The 19665-nt window shown below is 37.2% G+C and overlaps 1 protein-coding gene and 1 long non-coding RNA gene across 2 annotated transcripts in view; one reads left to right on the forward strand and one right to left on the reverse strand.

The window, feature by feature from the left end:
- Positions 1-2157: 2157 nt before the first annotated feature.
- Positions 2158-19665, reverse strand: part of opn5 (opsin 5) — a 53717-nt gene continuing 36209 nt past the window's right edge. Inside the window, exons 4-7 of the mRNA XM_020924646.2 lie at positions 10490-10660; positions 7114-7448; positions 4907-5151; positions 2158-2370 (exon numbers count right to left, since the gene is read on the reverse strand). Of these exons, the coding sequence (XP_020780305.1) occupies positions 2307-2370; positions 4907-5151; positions 7114-7448; positions 10490-10660 (815 nt within the window). The 3' untranslated portion in view covers positions 2158-2306. The remainder of the gene's footprint in view (positions 2371-4906; positions 5152-7113; positions 7449-10489; positions 10661-19665) is intronic.
- Positions 14432-15281, forward strand: LOC129407683 (uncharacterized). Its single transcript, XR_008631666.1, has 4 exons — positions 14432-14535; positions 14721-14850; positions 14928-15002; positions 15154-15281. It is a non-coding gene; the product is annotated as an uncharacterized LOC129407683 (long non-coding RNA).

Below are 19665 nucleotides of genomic sequence, written 5' to 3' on the forward strand. Positions count from 1 at the left end.
TGCAGAAATGTAGTGAAATAGTTTATTTGTGTTTCCTTGGTGTTCATTGGGCTTATCTTTATGATAACAGCCATGTATATGAAATGTTCACAGAAATAACATAGTGCTTACACATGAGGTACAAACCAATGGTATACAAAGCACAAAAATATACATTCTGAGACAAAGGATAAAAAAGGATCATTAAAGACTACATGTGTGTGCAAAGAGGCTCCAGATTTCATTGAACCATCGATTGAAGACCTGAGTCAGTATGTCCACATAACACCAGCCCATCCACATCTCCTCTACTATCAACAGTGAGAGCAATGGATTCACATCACCCAAACGCATGAATGACTCACAATATGGACTGTACCTTCAATTTGTGATTGTCACAGAGAGATGATCATTATTGAAAACATATTTGATCAGAGTGATGACCTTCTTACTTCTTGTAATAACTCTCATTCAATTTGAGAAGCTGTAACATAAAAAAAGAAAAAAAAAAAACTGCTGTTGTGGGAGGTGACTCTTATAATCCAAATACATCACACATTACAATAGTATTACATCAGTTATTGCACAATTCAATGAGTTTATCTACACAAGTACAAATAGTGCAATTTAATATGGCATATATTAATGTGTAATTGTACTATCAATATAGGGCAACACTCCAAACCAAAGCGTACAATTAGCTGTATGTGTGTATGACCTTGGTACTATTTATAAATACATCATTAACACACTTTCAATAGCTTTTTTTATGTTCTTATTCAAAATACTTTCAAAGTATGTTTTTGCTTTTCTAGAGCAGCCAGACCTTTTCTTTTCATTTTCCTTTCCTTTCCTAGTCTGGTCTAGTCTTGCTTGGTCAAATTGAGTTTTCCAGTGTAAAATCAGACATAATAACTATTAAAGAATCTAAGGATGAGAAATAAAACCATGAGTGAAGAATGTGACCTTCATCAGAATACCCACTGAGCATAAGCTTCTGTGTGATGCACTGGACATCTGTGACACAGGCTGCCGTTTCAAACACAACTCTATGTGGGGCTGGATGACCAATGGGTGAACTACACAGACAAGACAAAATAATCATGTGGAGCATTATATACAAAAACAATCACACACAGGGTTTGCATATTGAGTGAAACTGGTCAAAGAAAGGGGAAAATAACAAAGTGGCTCTCTTGACAGTCAACACAGGTCTTACTCAGTAAAGTGTCTCATGTTTTGTTCTGATTGATCCACTTTCAGAGTTCAAAGTTCAAAGTTATCTATGTCATGTGACTTAAGTGTTCTTTACAATACATCATGGAACACATTCAATTGTGAGTACACATGTCTACAGGACACACTTGGATCACAGGGGGCGCTGCTGCAGCGGGAGTGCAGGGTTGGGCAGGTGCTCAGGACATGTTCAAACACTGAGAACAAAGAGGGCTTCATGTGGAATGTTTACTTGGAGCTTTACTCACTGAGACACGGCAAACAAATCACCACAAGTCTGATTCAGGCGGTGGGCATAGTAATTTTCTATTGGGGCCATATAAATCAGTTTTTAGGAAATTATATCCAGGAATTCCATTTATGAGTTCATCATTTTTAGGATAAAAAGGGGTGGCTATATGTCCCAAATGGAATAATTTAGGTGACATTATTTTCAAGAGCTTGGTTTACACCTGAGGCTGAGGGAAGCTTTATGTTGTTTATGAGTTATATTGTCAACACTTTGGCTTAGTATGGAATAATCTAAAACACATTCAGTGCATTTCAGCACTGAACATTCAGGCTCTGTATACAGGGGCACAAGACCCAGTGATTACTTTGGCCCAAAAACAAGCCATCAGTTATGTTCAGACACAACTGTCATTGTAAACATATATGTAAATAGAAACATGTATGTATTCAGATGAATGATGTAAGTCTTCAGCCACAATGGGAAAACACAACATGGTGACCTGCACTTGCAACAGATATACTCCTGAAACCATTCGTAGGATTCTCTGTCTTCACTTACAAAGTCAATATCAATTAGGAAAATAATTTCACATTTTCAGCCTGAGTGTGTTCAGAGTCTTTCTTGTACCATAGGGCAGTGTGCTGAGAAACATCTAGAAAGCTCACAAATCACGAGGTGGTTTGTACACTAGAGTCTGTGTAATGGTGAGTGGGGGGGCAGATGGGCGCAGGACCCCAGGGTGACGCTTCATGTGTAGGCAGCGTGTGAGAGGCAGGAGGGCAGGTGAGCGGGAAGCAAGGCAAAGCAGGCCAGGTCCACAGGCTGCAGGGGGAGCCCAGGGGAGAGTCAGTGCCAACGCTCACATCTCCATAGGAGAGTCTTTGACTGCTGTGTCCTTTAGTGAGCCCGCAATGGAGTAAAATCTGTACAGGAAAAAGCACAGGGGTTAGGGGATATCCAGGAGTAATAAATTGGCATATATATTAAAGATACTGCTCCTGTGTTTGTAACCTACTGTGTTGTATCAGATTTTTCACACCAAGCTAATTGGACTCACAACTGTCAATACACTCCTTCTCACCGCTCTCAACCAAAGTACATAATGACCTGTAACCTGGCCTGCTGCTGGCACCTGCTTCTCGCCGTGTAGATAGATGCCACAGATAATTTTTTTCCCATGTATCTGAGCAGAAATTTGTCTTGCCACAGTACAGACATATTGTATAAGCAGCTTAAAATAAGGTCAAAATTGAGGTCAATATAAACTGCTGTGTGTCATATAATTCTTTTTTTGTTTTTGTTTTTATTTCTTATCACAACACCACATTGGTCTTTGAGTTGCCTTTTCTTTAAAGACTTGTCATCACAGTGAATTATTAGGATCCTCAGAATGCATAAGAATAAGATGAATAACTTTGGACCACTTCAAACCTGTTTCTGTTTTATAAGTCACAAAATAATATCTTTTGACTGGTGAAGTGTCCTCAAATGTTGCAGTCTATAAAGAGGAAGTTAAGACCCATCAATGAACTTAAATGTAAGGAGGTTAGTGGACTCTTACAGTCTGTCTAAACTGGAAAAAAAAAATAATAATAATAATAAAATACTCTTTGAGATTAAGTGAATTAAGATGAAAGCTGTAATTTACTATATCCACAAATGGAAAGCAGAGAAGTGGTCTAGCTGTTCATATAAGTCTAAGCAGCTGGCACATTCCACACTCTCTGAGACTTGTGTTAACACTGCCTGGAAGGTTAGGATCTCACAAGAAACTGCTCTAAAATTAAGTGGAGGAGAGTGCTTGGGAAGCCATTACTGCTGGAAGACCTTGAAAATGTGATGAAAACCCACATCCCAAACTGAACTTTGACACTTATAATTACTACACACAGAAGTGGGTAGAACAGCCAGAGATCATCCGAGTAATGCTGCATTTACCGCCACTACAGGTCGATGTGGTTCTTAAATCCAAAGTGATTCAAATCAATATACGCACCACAGTATGTCATAGTTAGTGTGACAAGCAGGCTACAAGTAAACAACTCAAAATACATGCCAAATCACCCTATGTTAAGTGTTAATGATGATAGTGCCAATGCTTCAAAAAGTACAAAAGTAAGGGTCCAAAAAATATTAAAGTATTGGTTAAAAAGTATTTTGAGAAACTGCTATTCATGTCACAGTTGTTGTATGAGTCCGGATAAAACTGTTTCAACTCTGAAGTGAATGTATTTGGAAGGACAAAGCATTAAATAATCCATAACATCTAGTATTTTCAGAAAAAAAGATCATAAAATTTAATGAAAAATATATATTGCCAAATAAAGTTTTTTGTCATATCCGAAAGAATGATCAAAACATTTACTCAAGGAAACTGTTTCTAAGAGTTTCTGATCTATGAAGTACAATTTTAGTCAGAGGTTTTTCAAATAAATGTACTCACCTTTGATTATATATTATTACTTCATTGATGTACACTGAGTAGTTAATCAAGGCAGATAATATAAATGTCTGTTCAAACGATAAAGCAATCTGTCTTCATGAAGACCAAACTAGACCAAGTTACAGATCAGATCTGGAGAGGTGACCCCGCTCACAGTCAGAATCCATTTTTTTTCTAATTATTTTTGAGCTATCAAACCACTTGTAATTGAATAAATGTAAGGTAGAGCTGTGTAATGTCATACTGTGGAACATTCCAAGCAGAGCAACAACAAACCCATAGAACCAAGCAGGTGAAGGACTCCCAACCAAAAAGTTACATAGGGCACTTTAAACATCTGTAGAATGCATAATTAATGATGATGCATTACTAAATACCTTCAGAAAGACAAGCATCATAACATTATTCTAGCAGGAACCATGGCAAAGGCAAGCATAAGTTTTTCCTCAAGAAATCCTCAATCAAATATCACGCTCACCTCAGAATGAACATGAGATTGAATTGTTGTTTTGGATACGCTCCAGTCAATTGTGACCACGGGAAATTCATTTCAAGGGGAAAGATGCCATTTAAGAGCTTTCAACCATGTTATAGTTGCTTTCTCTTCTCATTTATACACTCAAAGTTGTATTTAGAATGATTCATGCATATCTTTATTGTCCTGATATCAAAATGCCATTACTTTAAAAAAAAAAAAAAAAAAACGTGCTGTTTACTAGTGTGAACTGCAGCTATCCATAGGCAGCACTTTCTGTGATGACCATGAAGAGGCAGATGACCTTTTTCATTTTTTTTTCTTTTTTTAATAAATAACTGTTTAAAAGATCCAAAATATGAAATAATGATCCACAAATGTCATAGATTTGAACCAGCCCAGACCATGTTTCTATGTTTTCTTATATTTTAGAATGACTATTTTTGATGCTGTTAAGTTTATAATCAAATTGAACGGGACAGAAGCCAGAATATTCCTGTGTGGACCTCTTCTTGTCAGACACATTCCCCTCATGTTATACCTGGACTTCCGGAAGCTGCTGCGTTTCTCCAGGACCTTGAAGCAGGAGGACTTAGCGCAGGACTTCTTGAGGTCCACCAGCTGGTAGATCATGGGGTTGTACATGGCTGAGGACTTGGCCAGTAGAGTGGGGATGACGGACACAGGGATGGGGACAGAGTCTGGCTCTCCGAAAGCCGACACCATGGAAACCACCGCGTATGGGATCCAAGCTATTAGGAAGCCCGCACAGATCAGCATGGCCACCTGCAAGTAGGGAAAGAACTTTATAAAACCAAGACTGTACAGTTTTTCAGAAAATATGTGTACATTAAAAGGCCTATGTTACACTATTTTCTGATTATTAGAATAATATTTTCTCATCACAAACATACGTGGAGTTGTGCTTAATACAGAAAGTGCTCCACTGTGTTTTTAAACTCCATACACCTTCACTAGAATCATTTGAATGATTCCAATATCTACTAAAGTAAAGGTAAAATGTAGCTGTGAACTTGCAAACTACCACTACATGACATCACAAGTTGGAACAGAGCATTTTGAACTTTGGAGATGCAGACAGACTAATAATAAGGGTTACTCAAACATGTGTGAATGAAACAAAAGACAACTGTGGGTATGTTTTTGGTGAGTTAAGAACATTATAACATGGCTTAAAGCTAACAACAGTCAGTTTTGTGTAATATAGGACCTTGAAGTATTTTGTATTTCTAATACAGACATTGAGAAATAAAAAATCTAAATATGTATCACATGTTTTCAAAGGTAATTCAATCTCCTACATACTTGTCTCCATTTATTTAAAAACAAACTTGATCCAACTTCACTCAAATTTTAAAGTACTTAAGGCATTCAATAATAAAAGTCCATCCATAATGGAAGAACCTTATGCAGCTCTGTTAGTCCTCACCTTTAATATACAAAAAACAGATTTTAAAAGTTCTGACGTTGGTCTTTTGTATGAGAGCAGCACAAACACTGAATATTTGGCCTTGATATTTATGAATTAATTGCCCAAAGAAGTTTATTCAGCATTCAACATCTTAATACCACAACAACTCATCTGCAAACTCAAGAACCTGAGTCTCTGCACATCCCTCTGCAACTGGCTGCTAGACTTCCTCAGCCAGAAACCACAGGCTACGTGCTTAGTCCTCTGCTCTTCACCCTCCTGACACATGACTGCATAACAACCTACAGCACCAGCCACCTTGTGAAGTTCGTGGATGACACAACTCTGGTGGGTCTCATCACCAGGAGCAACGAGACTCACTACATGAAAGAGGTCGACCTTCTGACCATGTGGTGTAGAGACAACAACCTCCAGCTGAATGTCAGCAGGACTAAGCACTTCCTCTACTGCCTGAGAAAACTCAAGTGGGCAAGGGCCTCAAAACCCATCATGACCACATTCTATAGAGGAACCACTTTTCAGCTGCATCACTGTGTGGGGCAAAGCTGCACTGACCATGACAGGAGAGCCCTGCAGCACATAGTGAACTCAGTCGGAAAGATCACTGGTGCACCACTCTCCTCCCTACAAGACATATACACCACCCGCCTCACCCGCAAAGCCATCACAAGTGATGCAAGTCACCCCGCACACAATGTGTTCAGCCTCCTGTCCTCCGGGAGGAGGTACAGGTACTGTTCCTGCACCACCAGACTCACTAACAGCTTCATCCACCAGGCTGTTAGGATGCTGAACTCTCTCCCCTCTCTACCCACCAGACTGCCAGGAAGCTAAGAATCTGCGTCTCCCCAAAGAACACTTTGACTTTCGAATTTTGATTCTTCATGTTTCGTTTGAAGACTTGACAGTAAACTTTTTTTTAATTTGAATTTGGTTGCCAGGAAAGGTTGTGACAAAATCTGTGACAAGACTTGAAGTAGAAATTGCATCAAGAAATACACATCACAATTGTTTTTGAAATGTGCAAAATTGGAATGCCAAGGATTTACTCAATAACTGAAAATAAAATAAAAAAGACCGCTATAAGTGAATAAACATATAGTCCTTATACAAAATAAAATATAAAACTAAAAACAATCTCCAAGGTCTAAGATTTGTCCTTTTTGTGGTTAATTCACTTTCCATTTTAGTTCACTTAAACCAAAACAAGACATCTACAGGCACATTGTTTACAGGTTGTTATTTACATTATCTGAATACTGTCATTGCAATAATTCTCCATAGTATCTAGATACCTTAGTGAGCTTCATCTCCAGGTTCTGGCTTTTGTTGATGCGTGCATCTAGGTTGGTGATCTCCTTTGCAGAGGACTTCACCTTAAAGATGATCTTGACGTAAGAGAAGACAATGACGATGGTGGGGAGGATGAGGCAAAAGAAGAGGATGGACACGACAAAGCTCTGTCCAGACACAGAGGCCTGAGCCAGCCACCAGTCCAGAGTGCAGGAGGTCCCAAAGGGCTCAGGCGCATAGTGACCCCAGCCCAGCAGGGGCATCGTCGCCCAAAACGCAGCATACACCCAGATAAACACCAACACCAGGAAGGCATGGTGCCGCTTCAGCCAGGTGCCTGTCGGAGCAAGAGATAGCACTTACAGAATTTTTTTTTTTTTTTTTCACGTTTAGATACATTTGACTAAATTTTATACTGTGGGATGGGTAACATGGTCTAATACTGGCATCAGTGATATTGACCTTATTCTGAAATATAGACAGTATATATAAATGGACATAGCTAACCTGCTCACCGGCACATTCCATATAGGACATGAACTTGGGGGGCACTTTCTGTTCCATCGACTCTGGCCTAATTGACTTTACAATGAAAAATTGTCACCTCTCTCACTGTGACTGCTCCATGCTACATGATCCTGGTGTTTTTTGTTTTTTTTTATTTGGCTATTTTGTACATAAATAAATTCCTATTCCTAATTCGTTTTTGTTTGCCTTGTGAGCTTCATTTGACTGGAGCCAAACATTATGGGTGACGTCACACTCCACTTCTTTATACCGTCTAGGTTCTGGAAGTTGCCGTCATTATCATTGTGAAAGCATTAATTAAAATATAGCTGCCAATTTCAGACTACAAAGTATTTTTCAAGACACCAACATACAAGTTACACAAATCAAGTTAATTTATAAATATTATATTTTTGCTACATGATTTCTCCATTGAAATACATAGAATTCCTGTTTAGCTGGAAGTACCACTGTGCTAATCGTGGATCAATCAACAAGTCTAAATATGCCTTTGAGCAACATAGCACCTCGGAGCCTTATCCAAATCTAATCTTGGTCCTAGTCATAAGCCTACACAATCCCATAACTTACTCAAATAAAAAAATAAATTCTTCTTGCTCTAGGTACACAGATAGAAGCCTCACTCATTTTTCTCAGAGTGCTAATCGTTTGTCATTATTCTTCCATAGACAGATATTCAGAACAACTATATCAATCTATTAACTAAACTTCATGGGTATTTAAATCAGGTTCCAGTTAATATAACTTCATTAGATCCATGTGACGTAGACTGCATTAGTGCCATGCCATAAATCACATGTGTCAGATAAGATGTGGGAAGCCAGTCACAGAAGAGACTCACTCGTGAATACTGATAAGGAAGATGGATGCCTTTGTGTTAACTATAACTTTGGGAAGAGAGTTTATAAGAGTTGAGAGAGTAAACAAATGTCATGACTGAGGTTTCTCTCTAATGCTGATTTCAGACTTCCTTGAGTACTCTGAACTGTGCCTTAATTTAGTTCTATTGATTTATATTGAGAACTGGTGTCAATTGAAACCAGCAAATGAAGCGGTCAGTGTCTTAGTGTCTTTATAATCTTTTCACTTGACAGTTAGGGTCTTTAGAATTGACTAAAGGTTGTAGACCACATTTAAGGATAAATGTCAGGGTAACTTTTTGGTAATTACTCTAATATATAAATAATATCTATTAGTAACTTAATATGCATACTTTGAACATGCTGGTTGTCTGTACTTACTCTGTCAACTCATCAAGACCTTCTAGTACATTTGTGGTATTAGCTACAATGCAATAGCCTGATTCATCAGCCAGTTTCACTTCATTTCACTTCATAGAAAACATCTGACCTCGCAAGACCTTATCATTTAACCAGTCGCTGCTATTTGGTCGTGATGCATGTAATGCGCCGCTAATGGGGCTAACTGGTATATTAAGTTTTTCCCAAATCCCATAGGAAGAAGTGGCAGTAACATCTTTCCCCTTGATGAAATTCACCAATTATTCTCTTTATTCCGGCATTAAATCCTCGATCTCAGGAATCGTTGCTAACACAGAATATATGGCTCTTTGCTGATTGGCTGGTGCCCGAACTCGCACTTCCAGAGTTCTTGCAAACCATCCAGTGTATTCTGATTCCTGACCTAGTCGCTGGAGAGAAATGAAATAGAGCGAAGGCACTAAGTGGCGCCAGCCTGGCTAATAATACAATATACACAATTCCAGGCTACTCAATGGGCTTATTAATGATGAAAACATACTTGAAACGTGGCAAAATGTATCATAAAGTACTCATTTAGTTGTTAGTAGCACAAGTCAGTGAAAAAAGGGCTGTATGCCTTTGAAAAAGTAGTTAAGTATCAGTCAAAAGCTTCTTAGTCAACAAAGGTTTTATTAGTCAAGTGAATATTTTATTAGGTTTAAAATGGTATGTACTAACCACAACAGAAAGGAGGCGTCTTTAGTTTATTGTACTTTTTGGAATGACTGCACTGTTTAATTCTACTTTTTTTTTTCTTCTTCTTCTTTAAAGGTGCATTGTGTAGCATTTCTGGTGGAGGGTTCATCAAATGCTTTTCTCCATGAAGATGCTATTGCTTCGTCTGGAATGTTTCACAGTATGATATTAAACCTTTCTATCTTCATGAAGACCAAACCAGACCGAATTACAGGTTAGATCTATGGAGAGGTGACCCTGCTCACAGTTTGAATGCCTGTTCTTCTCAGTATTTTTGAGCTATAAAACCACCAGTTAAATAAATAAATGTAAGGCAGAGCTGATGAATATCATCATGTGGAATATTATAGACAGAGCAGTGATGTATCCATAGAAACAAGCTGATGATGGGCCCTCCATCATGAAATTTACACAATGCACCTTTAAGTAGAGTTGTAAATGTGTGAACAGTTTGGGTTAGATACGGTCAAGGTCATCGTAGGGCCGTATGAAATTAACAGTGATAACTGAATCAAGATATTGATTTTCTAATTGTCAATATTAAATATCTCGCTTCAGTGATCTCTAATTGTCAATGATCATCTTGGGTCTTTTTAATTAAGGCGTCCACAGCCAATCCTCTGTCAGTAAAAGCATGAGTTCAGAATTTGGAGAAAGAAATATGACAATTTATTCAGTTGCAATTTAAATTAGTCTGTATTATATCAAGGGCATTGATATTGTAAACCTTTTTAATTACTTTTAAATACACTACAAATTTTTTATTTTTTTTTCTTATAGTCAATGAATGAATGCATAGGTATATTTCTTTAGTTGGTCAAGACGTCCTTATATCTCCTACAGTCTTAACTAAAATCCATAATTTGGATGAGAAGATTATACTTGCACATACCATAGCTGAGATGACAAATCTTCAGATAGCGGTCCAAGCTGACCATCGTCATGGTGATGAGACTGCCACAGCCAAAGAAGAAACCCGCCCAGCCGTAGAAGGAGCAGCCCTCCCATCCAAACAACCAGCGATGAGAGAAACTGGACACAACGAAAAAGGGCTTTCCTGTCACTATGGGACAGGAGGGAGTGGACAGAGGAGGAGGGGGGGAGAGGAGAGTGAACGAGAACATGGGATGAGACAGAAAGAGGAGAGGAGAGGGGGATAAAGACAGAACAGCGAGGGAGGAGAGAAAACCATTGGAGTGAGTAGATAGCGGGGATACAAGTTAAACAAAACATATATAGCAACAACCATGAAGTGAGGCGCATACTGTGCTTTGGGGATTTGCCATAGACACAAACATGAGAATAAATATTAACTTGTTAAAAAAAAAAAAAGATCAAATCAATCATAAACTAAAATATAACCATTGTGAGAATTTTAGAAGCAAAAATGAGTCATTTCAGTTCAGTTTATACCAAAGTTTATGACACACCAACTGGCAATTTCATAAAGCTGGTCTCAAACTAAATGAGTGGTGATGAATATTCTTGTGTTCTTGTTATTGTGTCAGTGACATAAAGTAGTTTCAATATTGTCGTTTATCACAGTATATATCTGTAGCAATATATCATGCTTTGAAATAAGTTATCGTGACAGGCCTACCTCAAAGTTAATGTTTTTGTTTATTGATTTGAAGAGACAAGAACAGTGCACACGACAACATACATTAACCTTTATAGGAGAGATGCATTGTACCAGGTTATAGCCCAAGTTTCCACCTGGGCAGGCAAATGTTGAACTTCATAAATATTATATCCAGATTTATGTAAGTGTATGTAAAGCTCATGTTCATGGTCAATAACAGTCCTACTGAGTTCACATGCACAGGACTGCAGTGAAGCCCTCTTTGTTGTGGTAAACCTGCTTCCAGGAGGCTGGGTAGAGGGTGCCCATGTGACTTACCAAAGCCTCAGAGGCACAATATAGATAAAGATCTGAACTTTATGTGTATTGCAGAGAGAAAGAGGAATTTAGGCTGTTCTGAGAATCCAAGAGGAACTGCCAGAAGTTAGACAGCATACAATACAGTGTATTTATGGATTAACTGTAATTACACTCCTCACCAGCAGGAGGAGTCTCTGTCATGGTTCTACAGGTGTACCCATTTGTCTTCCTGTTCATGATGAGACAAGTACTGTATGTAAATGCCAAGTGTGGTGCCAATATGATTTATGTCACAAGATTTTATCACTATTAAAAATCTCCACTAATCTCTAGTCTGGTAGTAACTTCCATTTAGGCAACTTCATCAAAATGACTGCTTCATCAGATAACCTCGGCCGTTCTGAAAAACATGCCACCAAAAATGAATCTGATTAATGAACACCGATAGTCCTTATACATAAATATATATAATTAAGTTATTACCTCTATTACTTAAATTTTTAATGTAATAAGTAATTTCATTTTAATTTAACATATTATTATTATTTAACAGTTATTTAGCAGTAACTTCCAAAAAACTACAGCAAACCAATATTTCTATTTATTTCAGTTCACAGCTGATCTTCATCTGTCACCCCGACATCACAGGCTTCTTCTATATATTTTTTACTGTTTTACGGCACAGTTGCATAGATTGCACAAGGTTTTGATCAAGAAAAATTGACTAAAAGTTGCAGGACTATTAATTGTAGATTACTACGTGACTAATAAGTAATCTGATTACAGTAACCCCATCCTTTCTAAATTGCTGCTCAACTTAGACTACCAGCCTGTACATTTATAATGTGTAACAAAGTGTGATTAATACTGGAATGTTTCTGTGGTGGTTAGATGTGTTTGTGCACATGAGCAGTCAAACTACGGTTGGCAGTTGATAACGCATAAATAGATCTGTGCAAGAAAATCAAATGTTGACTTCCAATAAATGAAATTAAAAAACAAATAAATCATATATTATAATTTTGCAGCATTTCTGTTAACTGAATGCATGTGATTAGGCCAACTTCAAACTCTGTAAAAGACTTAAAACATAAAAAAATAAAAGATAGCACTATTCAGTGACTGAAATTTCATTGACTTGAATGTGGTTGTGCAACATGTGCTAATGAAATGCTGTGTTTTAATCCTTAAACCTGAACATGTGTAATCATCTTTAGTAAACCTTCATCGCCTAATGCACCATATGTTTCATATTATCCTTCAGCCCTCCCCCGTCAATTCTCATCTCATTTGGACAAAGAAGGCTTTTTAATAATGAGTACTTTCAGAAGCTTATAGACAGGGCCATATATTAAATTTAGTTATTATAAGATGAAAGGGTGACATCCAGCCAGTTCATAACATCTTACAACTACTACAACTTGGCTATTACAGAGTAGAAGAACTATAAGAACTATGTCAGGATGTTATGATGATGTGTACATTTATAGTAAATGTATGCAGCGCCTTTGTTTGCACACTTTTTCTTACGCTAATGCAGCTCCCAGACTCGGCATTTCCACCAGCTCTATAGTAGGGTACAGTAAGTTTCCAAACACGTCTCTCCTGTGCATCAGCTGTTTCTCCTTTATTCGTCTTTAGATTTGGCTCTAGATACGACAAGACAACGTGCATGAAACTGCAATGAGCACGGTGTAAAGCTGATGATTAAAAAAATAAAAATTTAAGATAGTTTTAATTGTATTAGGCTAAATGACTATAGGAAATGTTACATATGAAAAGGGCATGACAGTGAGCAAAGTTATCATTCTGTATGCTGCATGTGCGCCCAGAGCAGAAACAGCACAGTCCTTTGGCTCAGACACTAAACTCTCATTTACATGTTAGAATTGCAGTGGAATAAGATATGCAGTTTCTAATGGAAAATCAACACACCCACAAATAACACATGCAACTTTTCAGTTTGCACTAGTAATTTAGTGCCTTAGTAAATATCCCATAGTGTAAAATGTAAAACTGCCCAAATAAGACAAACATGACTGGACAATTTGGTTCATAATTAAAATACTGGTCTAGGGAATTATTCTGTAAATATAAGAGAATTTCCCCTATGACTGGTCTGCTCCAGCTGACAGTCCAATAAATTTCAACCTATTCTACATTTCTACTATTCATTTCTAGTTAACTATCATATTTATGGGAGCCCGCAAACTATAAACCTTAACTGTGAAAAATCTATTCAGTTTTTATACCGATTCAACACATCTGACAATATCTTAGCTCCTGGGCAAATATGACCAGCTCTGGAGGAATATTTTTACTTAGAAGAATGAATTCTCGGAAATAATAAATTTAGTTCACAGCCGGTGGTAGAGTTTTTACAGTTTTAATAATGTGCACAGAGAGACCAAAGCCTTAGACCAAAAGAGGTGTCAGGGGAGTTTAAATCATGAAGGGCCCTGTCTCATGTGGGCTACAAAGACTTACACAGCTTTGTCACAGCTGTAAGAACAAGGCAGCCAATGAGAGATTTGTATTTCTCATTTATTTTCTTATTTGAAGGTGTCGAAGTGTTTCTGTGTGTGTGTGCCCTGTGTTCCTGTGGGCTCCATATGAAGGCATACGTTTGTATTTGGCATATTAAGCAGTAAGTGTGCCATGTGACATAAAATATATTGCGGGATGGCTTTGAGTTCTGCAGAGATGACTCTTCTCTGCCATGTTTGGGAGTAAACACACTGAAAAAATGGTCCGAGAGGGGTTGCTCAAATTGCAAAAACAAATTTGACAACAATAACATCACTTTTTTATGTTTCTCTGTCAAGCATGTTTAAATCTTACAAACATCGCTTGATTGTGGCCGATGTGAGACTTGCATGTTTTAATCAGGTTGAGGAAACATGACTTTATTATAATTTCTGGTGAGGCTCCTCCCTCTGGAATTCTCCTGCCCAAAACTTTTGGAGGGAAAATTCAAATGTAGCAGGACACAGGACAGTTCCAGGAGCAGAGGACACACAGTGTGGAGCAGGAGGATTATGAGAGCTGATCTGGAGGTGAGACTTTTCAAAGATTTTATTATGTGCTTCTCCGGCCTAGAATGTCGTCATTGTTAAAACATGTTTGTGTTGTTTTATTTGAAATTAAAGTTAATGTAAGGACTCCTTGAAACAAATTGTTTTTGACTGTCCATCTACAAGGGTGTGACAGTTGTACTAAGATTTGAATGTGTTTGTTCCAGAGTCGTCTACAAAGAGTGACGTCCAGAGCTCTGCTGGAGCTGTGGGGAAGTTCATGAATGTTACAGCTGATGTTTCAGAAAAAAGGAAGATGTTTGAGAACCAACAAAACACAGACCACAGATGAACAAAGTAAGTAAACCAACTAAAATTATTTTAAATTTTTCAAAATGAACTTCCTATTGAAACTGTTATCGTACTTGTAGAAGGTGATGTGGCACTAGGAGACTTTATACCAGATGCCCTCCCTGTTACTGTGTTTAGAGGAAGAAAAGCAGCACATGGTGAGTTTTGTTTCTGCAGATACAGTTCTAATGTTCTTGTTCTTCTGTTCTGGTCTGTTATTGTAGTAATAAGTGCTTTAAATGTATTTAAACATGTACAACAGAGTAGATCATCAGAATGTGATCATCATGTGTTATTCTGTGTCCACAGGCAGAGACCAGAGCTTCTTCACTGGAATAAATCTTCACACTGTCCAGCTCCAAACTGTGTATCTCTGTCCCTGTGCTCTCTTTGTGTTTGATTCTGTTTAAGACAATACAGATCTGTGGAAAACTAAAGACTGTTTTTGTATTCTTTTACAGAATTAGATCAATTAAATTAAATCATACATACTTATACATTTCATGATAAGGTACCATAAGATAAATATGCATATTCAGCATGATTTATTCAAATTTCATCAACATGAAAAAGTGATGTTCATGTTCCGAGAAAAATATGTGTAGAGGGGTTCGAAAAAAGTTTCAAAGCCTAAACATAATTTTATTGCCTGCAACCGCTGTCCATAACTTTTTTACGCAAATCCAGCAACTTTTTTTTTTTCAGTGCAGCGTGACGCGCAGAAAGGCCAACTGCACTTAGTGAACGGAGCATTTAAAGCGTTCTTCTATCTTCAAGGCACCAAGCATCATCATACATCAAAGAGCCAGTCACCTATTCACACACACACGTTCATACACCAGTGTGCTCTGAAACTGGGAGCAAGACGGGCGAAATGTTTTTCCTAAGGGCACAACAACAGTATTCATTATTTATGGTGACAGCAGGATTTAAAGTACATGATGAGTACACTCTAACTTAATCAATTGGTATCACCTGCTTGTCTCCATGGAGATAGATAAGTTTAATGCCATTCCCTGAAACATTTAAGGCAGAGCCTCCATCGGTACACATTAGCCCAAAAATGTTGCACAATGTTAAAGTTAAAGGTACTTTTATTTCACTGCATTACTTTAGAAATCCTCAACACCTAATTAAATTATATAAAGCAAACAGATTTCTGCTGGACTAACTGACTGAGTTTCTGTTAGTACCTCACAGACAAGAAGCATCGCAAAAGCATCTGCTGACTGGGCTCAGTTGGAGAATAGAATCTATTTGGTATAATTAATAGCACAATGAATAGCACATTTCTAAACAATGTTACAAAGTGCATCACAGTGCAGTTAAAATCTTAGTCAAGTCTCAATAAAGGATTAACAAACATGCATATTATAAAAATATGAAACTAATCTAAAATCGTCAAAAAGGTTTCCTGAAATTGAAATTGCGCCTCTGCAGAGTAATTAGTACGGAGACAGAAACTGTGAAATATGATGAAATGTGAGTTGCTCTATTTTCGGAAACCAAATAAACTGAATATTAAGTTAGATTGAATTATTTTTAAGAAATCCACAGTTCAGCTGCACAGTTCAGCATTCATGACTCTGTGGACCCCGGGTCACTGATAACCAAAGGCATCTTTGTCTGGTTCAAGGAAAAGTCCCGTTTCCATGGCAACAATGAACAGACACGGAAGTAAAACAAGTACGACAATCAGCTGATGATCTACACTCCTGTGTGAACAGAAAAAATCATGTAATATCACTGCTGAAAATATGTTTCAGCTTTAATGACATTTAAAGCCCCACAGTGTAACTTTTCAGCTAAAGAGAGACTAAAATAAAAGCATGCCTTTTTTCCCTGTGGACGATTTCATTCCACTTAAAATGGAGAAAAAGCATGAGTCCTTGAGCGAGCTTGCATCTCCACAATCTCCACAAACCTCTTACCAGACTGCTGCTGGAGTAGGCCTCCTCCAGCTTGTATCCATGGAAATATTGTCCCATTGGCTACAATATTCCACAATATGGCATAAAACTTTATAGTATATAGAAGTATATTTTGAACTTTCCATTTCTATGGAATCATGAAACCAAAAAGTCACACTGTAGACTGTACAAGTAGATTACCTGGGATTCTGAACACACACTTCTTCAGTACTAAGATGTGAGTCAGATCACCGATGACTGTCCCTGTTTTCAAAAGGTGGATTAGACTGAGCAGACAAATATTCCTCTGTAACTAAATACAGAGATATCAGTCTGGATTTACAAGGCAAATAAATACATAATTTCACAATCACACTTTACATTTACTCTTTTTTGGAATATTTTCAAGGAAACATTTCAGTCTCAAGTTTGTGGGGACGAGGAGGTGGTCTCTGCAGATTTACATTTGGTGCACTGAACAGTACATATTAATGGCATGACTCTACAATTTTACCCCATGAATAAAACATATCATTATTTTCCACAGTGATAGAATGACTGTGTTGTGTGGTCACAAGGTTTAGTGGGAGAGAAGGGGAAATGACTTTATGAGAGGGCTTTGTGGAGTCGGGAAGAGAGGAGGGGGCACACATGGTCTGTGTTACTCCCAGTACTACCCACACATGCCCAGGTCAAGCACAGTTCAATAGTGCACAAGAAAATGTACTGTTATCAAGTAAAACACATGGGGCACTACTGCATTTCAGAAGCATGGTATTTTGAAAACACTTCAGAATAACCACACCAAGCTTTAAAAAATACCTGAACTAGAGCTGGGCAATGTGGTGATAAAAACTGAATCGTGATCTTATTTTAGTAACACCATCATATCGTGATTCACTCATTTACTTTTATTGAGCCAGATGCTCAAACAAATACACTTTTCCCCACCCACCCCACTGGTCAAACTCAGCAGCCCTGAATAATGTAACCAATTGCAATGAAGTGTGAACTTTCAGAAGAAAATGTTTTCATGTGAAAATACTGAATGTACATGAAATTGTGATAAGTGGAAATTGTAATCTGGCTTTAAGAAAAATTTGATTTTTTTTTTCTTTTACATTTTCACCCAAAACACCAACAATAACCTCTTAATTATGTTGTTACTAGTCTGAATTGTTTTGCCTTGATTATTCCATAGTATGGAAATAAACACGATGGAGATAGGTTAATGGTCAGATCTATGGAGAAGCAAGCATGTATATGGTAAGGATTCATGTTTTTATGGTATGTTTGAGATAAACACCTGCAAAACACTTGCAATTGAACAAATGCATAGGAGATATGTTTAATGCTATACTTTGGAACATTCCAGGCAAAGAAATAAGATTAAAATTAGATTAGGGATCACATATTAAGAGCTAGTTAATAGTAATATGCATAATAAGTGCTTAATTACATCTTTGTTAGTATTTATGAAGTACTTTCAACACATTTTTGACAAAGGCCGTATTTTGCGAGTATTATCCCATTAACTATTTTCTTCCCATTAAAGTAGTGAAGATTACAATAGACTTTTTGTTCATACACTGAAATCTTAATAAGCATAAATAAGTGTTTAATTAACACCAACTAATAGCAAAGTAACAGCTAATTAGCAAACCAATTACCACTTAGTTAGCTATTAATGTGGTCCCTAAACTAAAGTGTGTTACAGAAAAAACATCACCACTGAGATAAGGAAGTAACCTACAACACAGAAGTTACATGGTGGACCTTTAATAAACTATTAATAAACCGTTTGTGCATTAATATGAATTCAATCTTTCTTCATGATGTATTAAAGCTAAAGCTAATGTTGTAGTGTTGTTATTATAAAGTGTAACTGAGATTTTCAAGTTATTCAAGTAAATGTAAACACTATAACTATGGCAGACAATGTCACACCAACTATGGAAAAAATCAATATGTTCCAGACAGCCACCACAAACAGCCAAGTGCATCAGTGCAGTGGAGTCTTCTGCACAAAGGTGACTGAAGAAATGTACACAATTCTACTGTATCTTCTTCTGAGTGAATGTCTCCAGTTCATAGAATACTTAAAGTTCTTAGTGAGACTCAAAGATAGCAATTGTGAGTGTAATTTTAGAATATTGGCCATATGGGATTCTATATTTGGCAGTTACCAATCGACAAATGGTATATGCAAAATTAATGTTCGACTTTGTGCTTGGGGTCTTTAGATTCAAGATCGAATGTGACTGTTATTATAGATTTACATGAAATAGATACAATTTAAAGTAAGGTTATAGGTTGGACACAGTATATAAGCCTTTATCTTATGACTTTAAAAGGGAAGAATTCATTTTAAAAACTCAAAAACTGTTCAGTAGTGACAGTTACAATTTAAAGTCGAGGTGCTCTGATTGACTGGCCACCATTAAGGCAAAAATAACGTGGTCGGTGAGCCGTAAAATGGGCCAATCAGACATACCGATCCGATCATCCACATAGGTAACTGATGTACAGCTAGAGGCACAAACTGTCTTAAACTGCAAGCAAAATCCCATTAATGTCGGAACCAGTTCGATTTTGATCAAACTTCTAATCAAAAGCCTTTTTTTTTTTTTTTTTTTTTTTAAATAAAGAAATAATGTTTGCATCAGTATCAAAGTCCATGTGATCAGTATCAGTGATCAGAGCACCTCTAAAATAAAAAAATAAAAAAACTTTTGGTGTTAAATGTTAAGATGATAATAATATTTCCGAAAGTGTTTTTTTTTTTTTTTTTTTCCCCCAAAGTTTAGGAACAAGTCATTGCAGTGTATATTTCATTTTTACAAATAATAGGTGTCCATTGCAAAGCCAGTATATTGGTGTGTATTTAACTGGGGGGTTGTGCATATTTTAG

Source organism: Boleophthalmus pectinirostris, unplaced genomic scaffold, assembly GCF_026225935.1.
Source record: "Boleophthalmus pectinirostris isolate CB_2022bp ecotype Guang Dong unplaced genomic scaffold, ASM2622593v1 HiC_scaffold_13, whole genome shotgun sequence".
Lineage (NCBI taxonomy): Eukaryota > Metazoa > Chordata > Actinopteri > Gobiiformes > Gobiidae > Boleophthalmus > Boleophthalmus pectinirostris.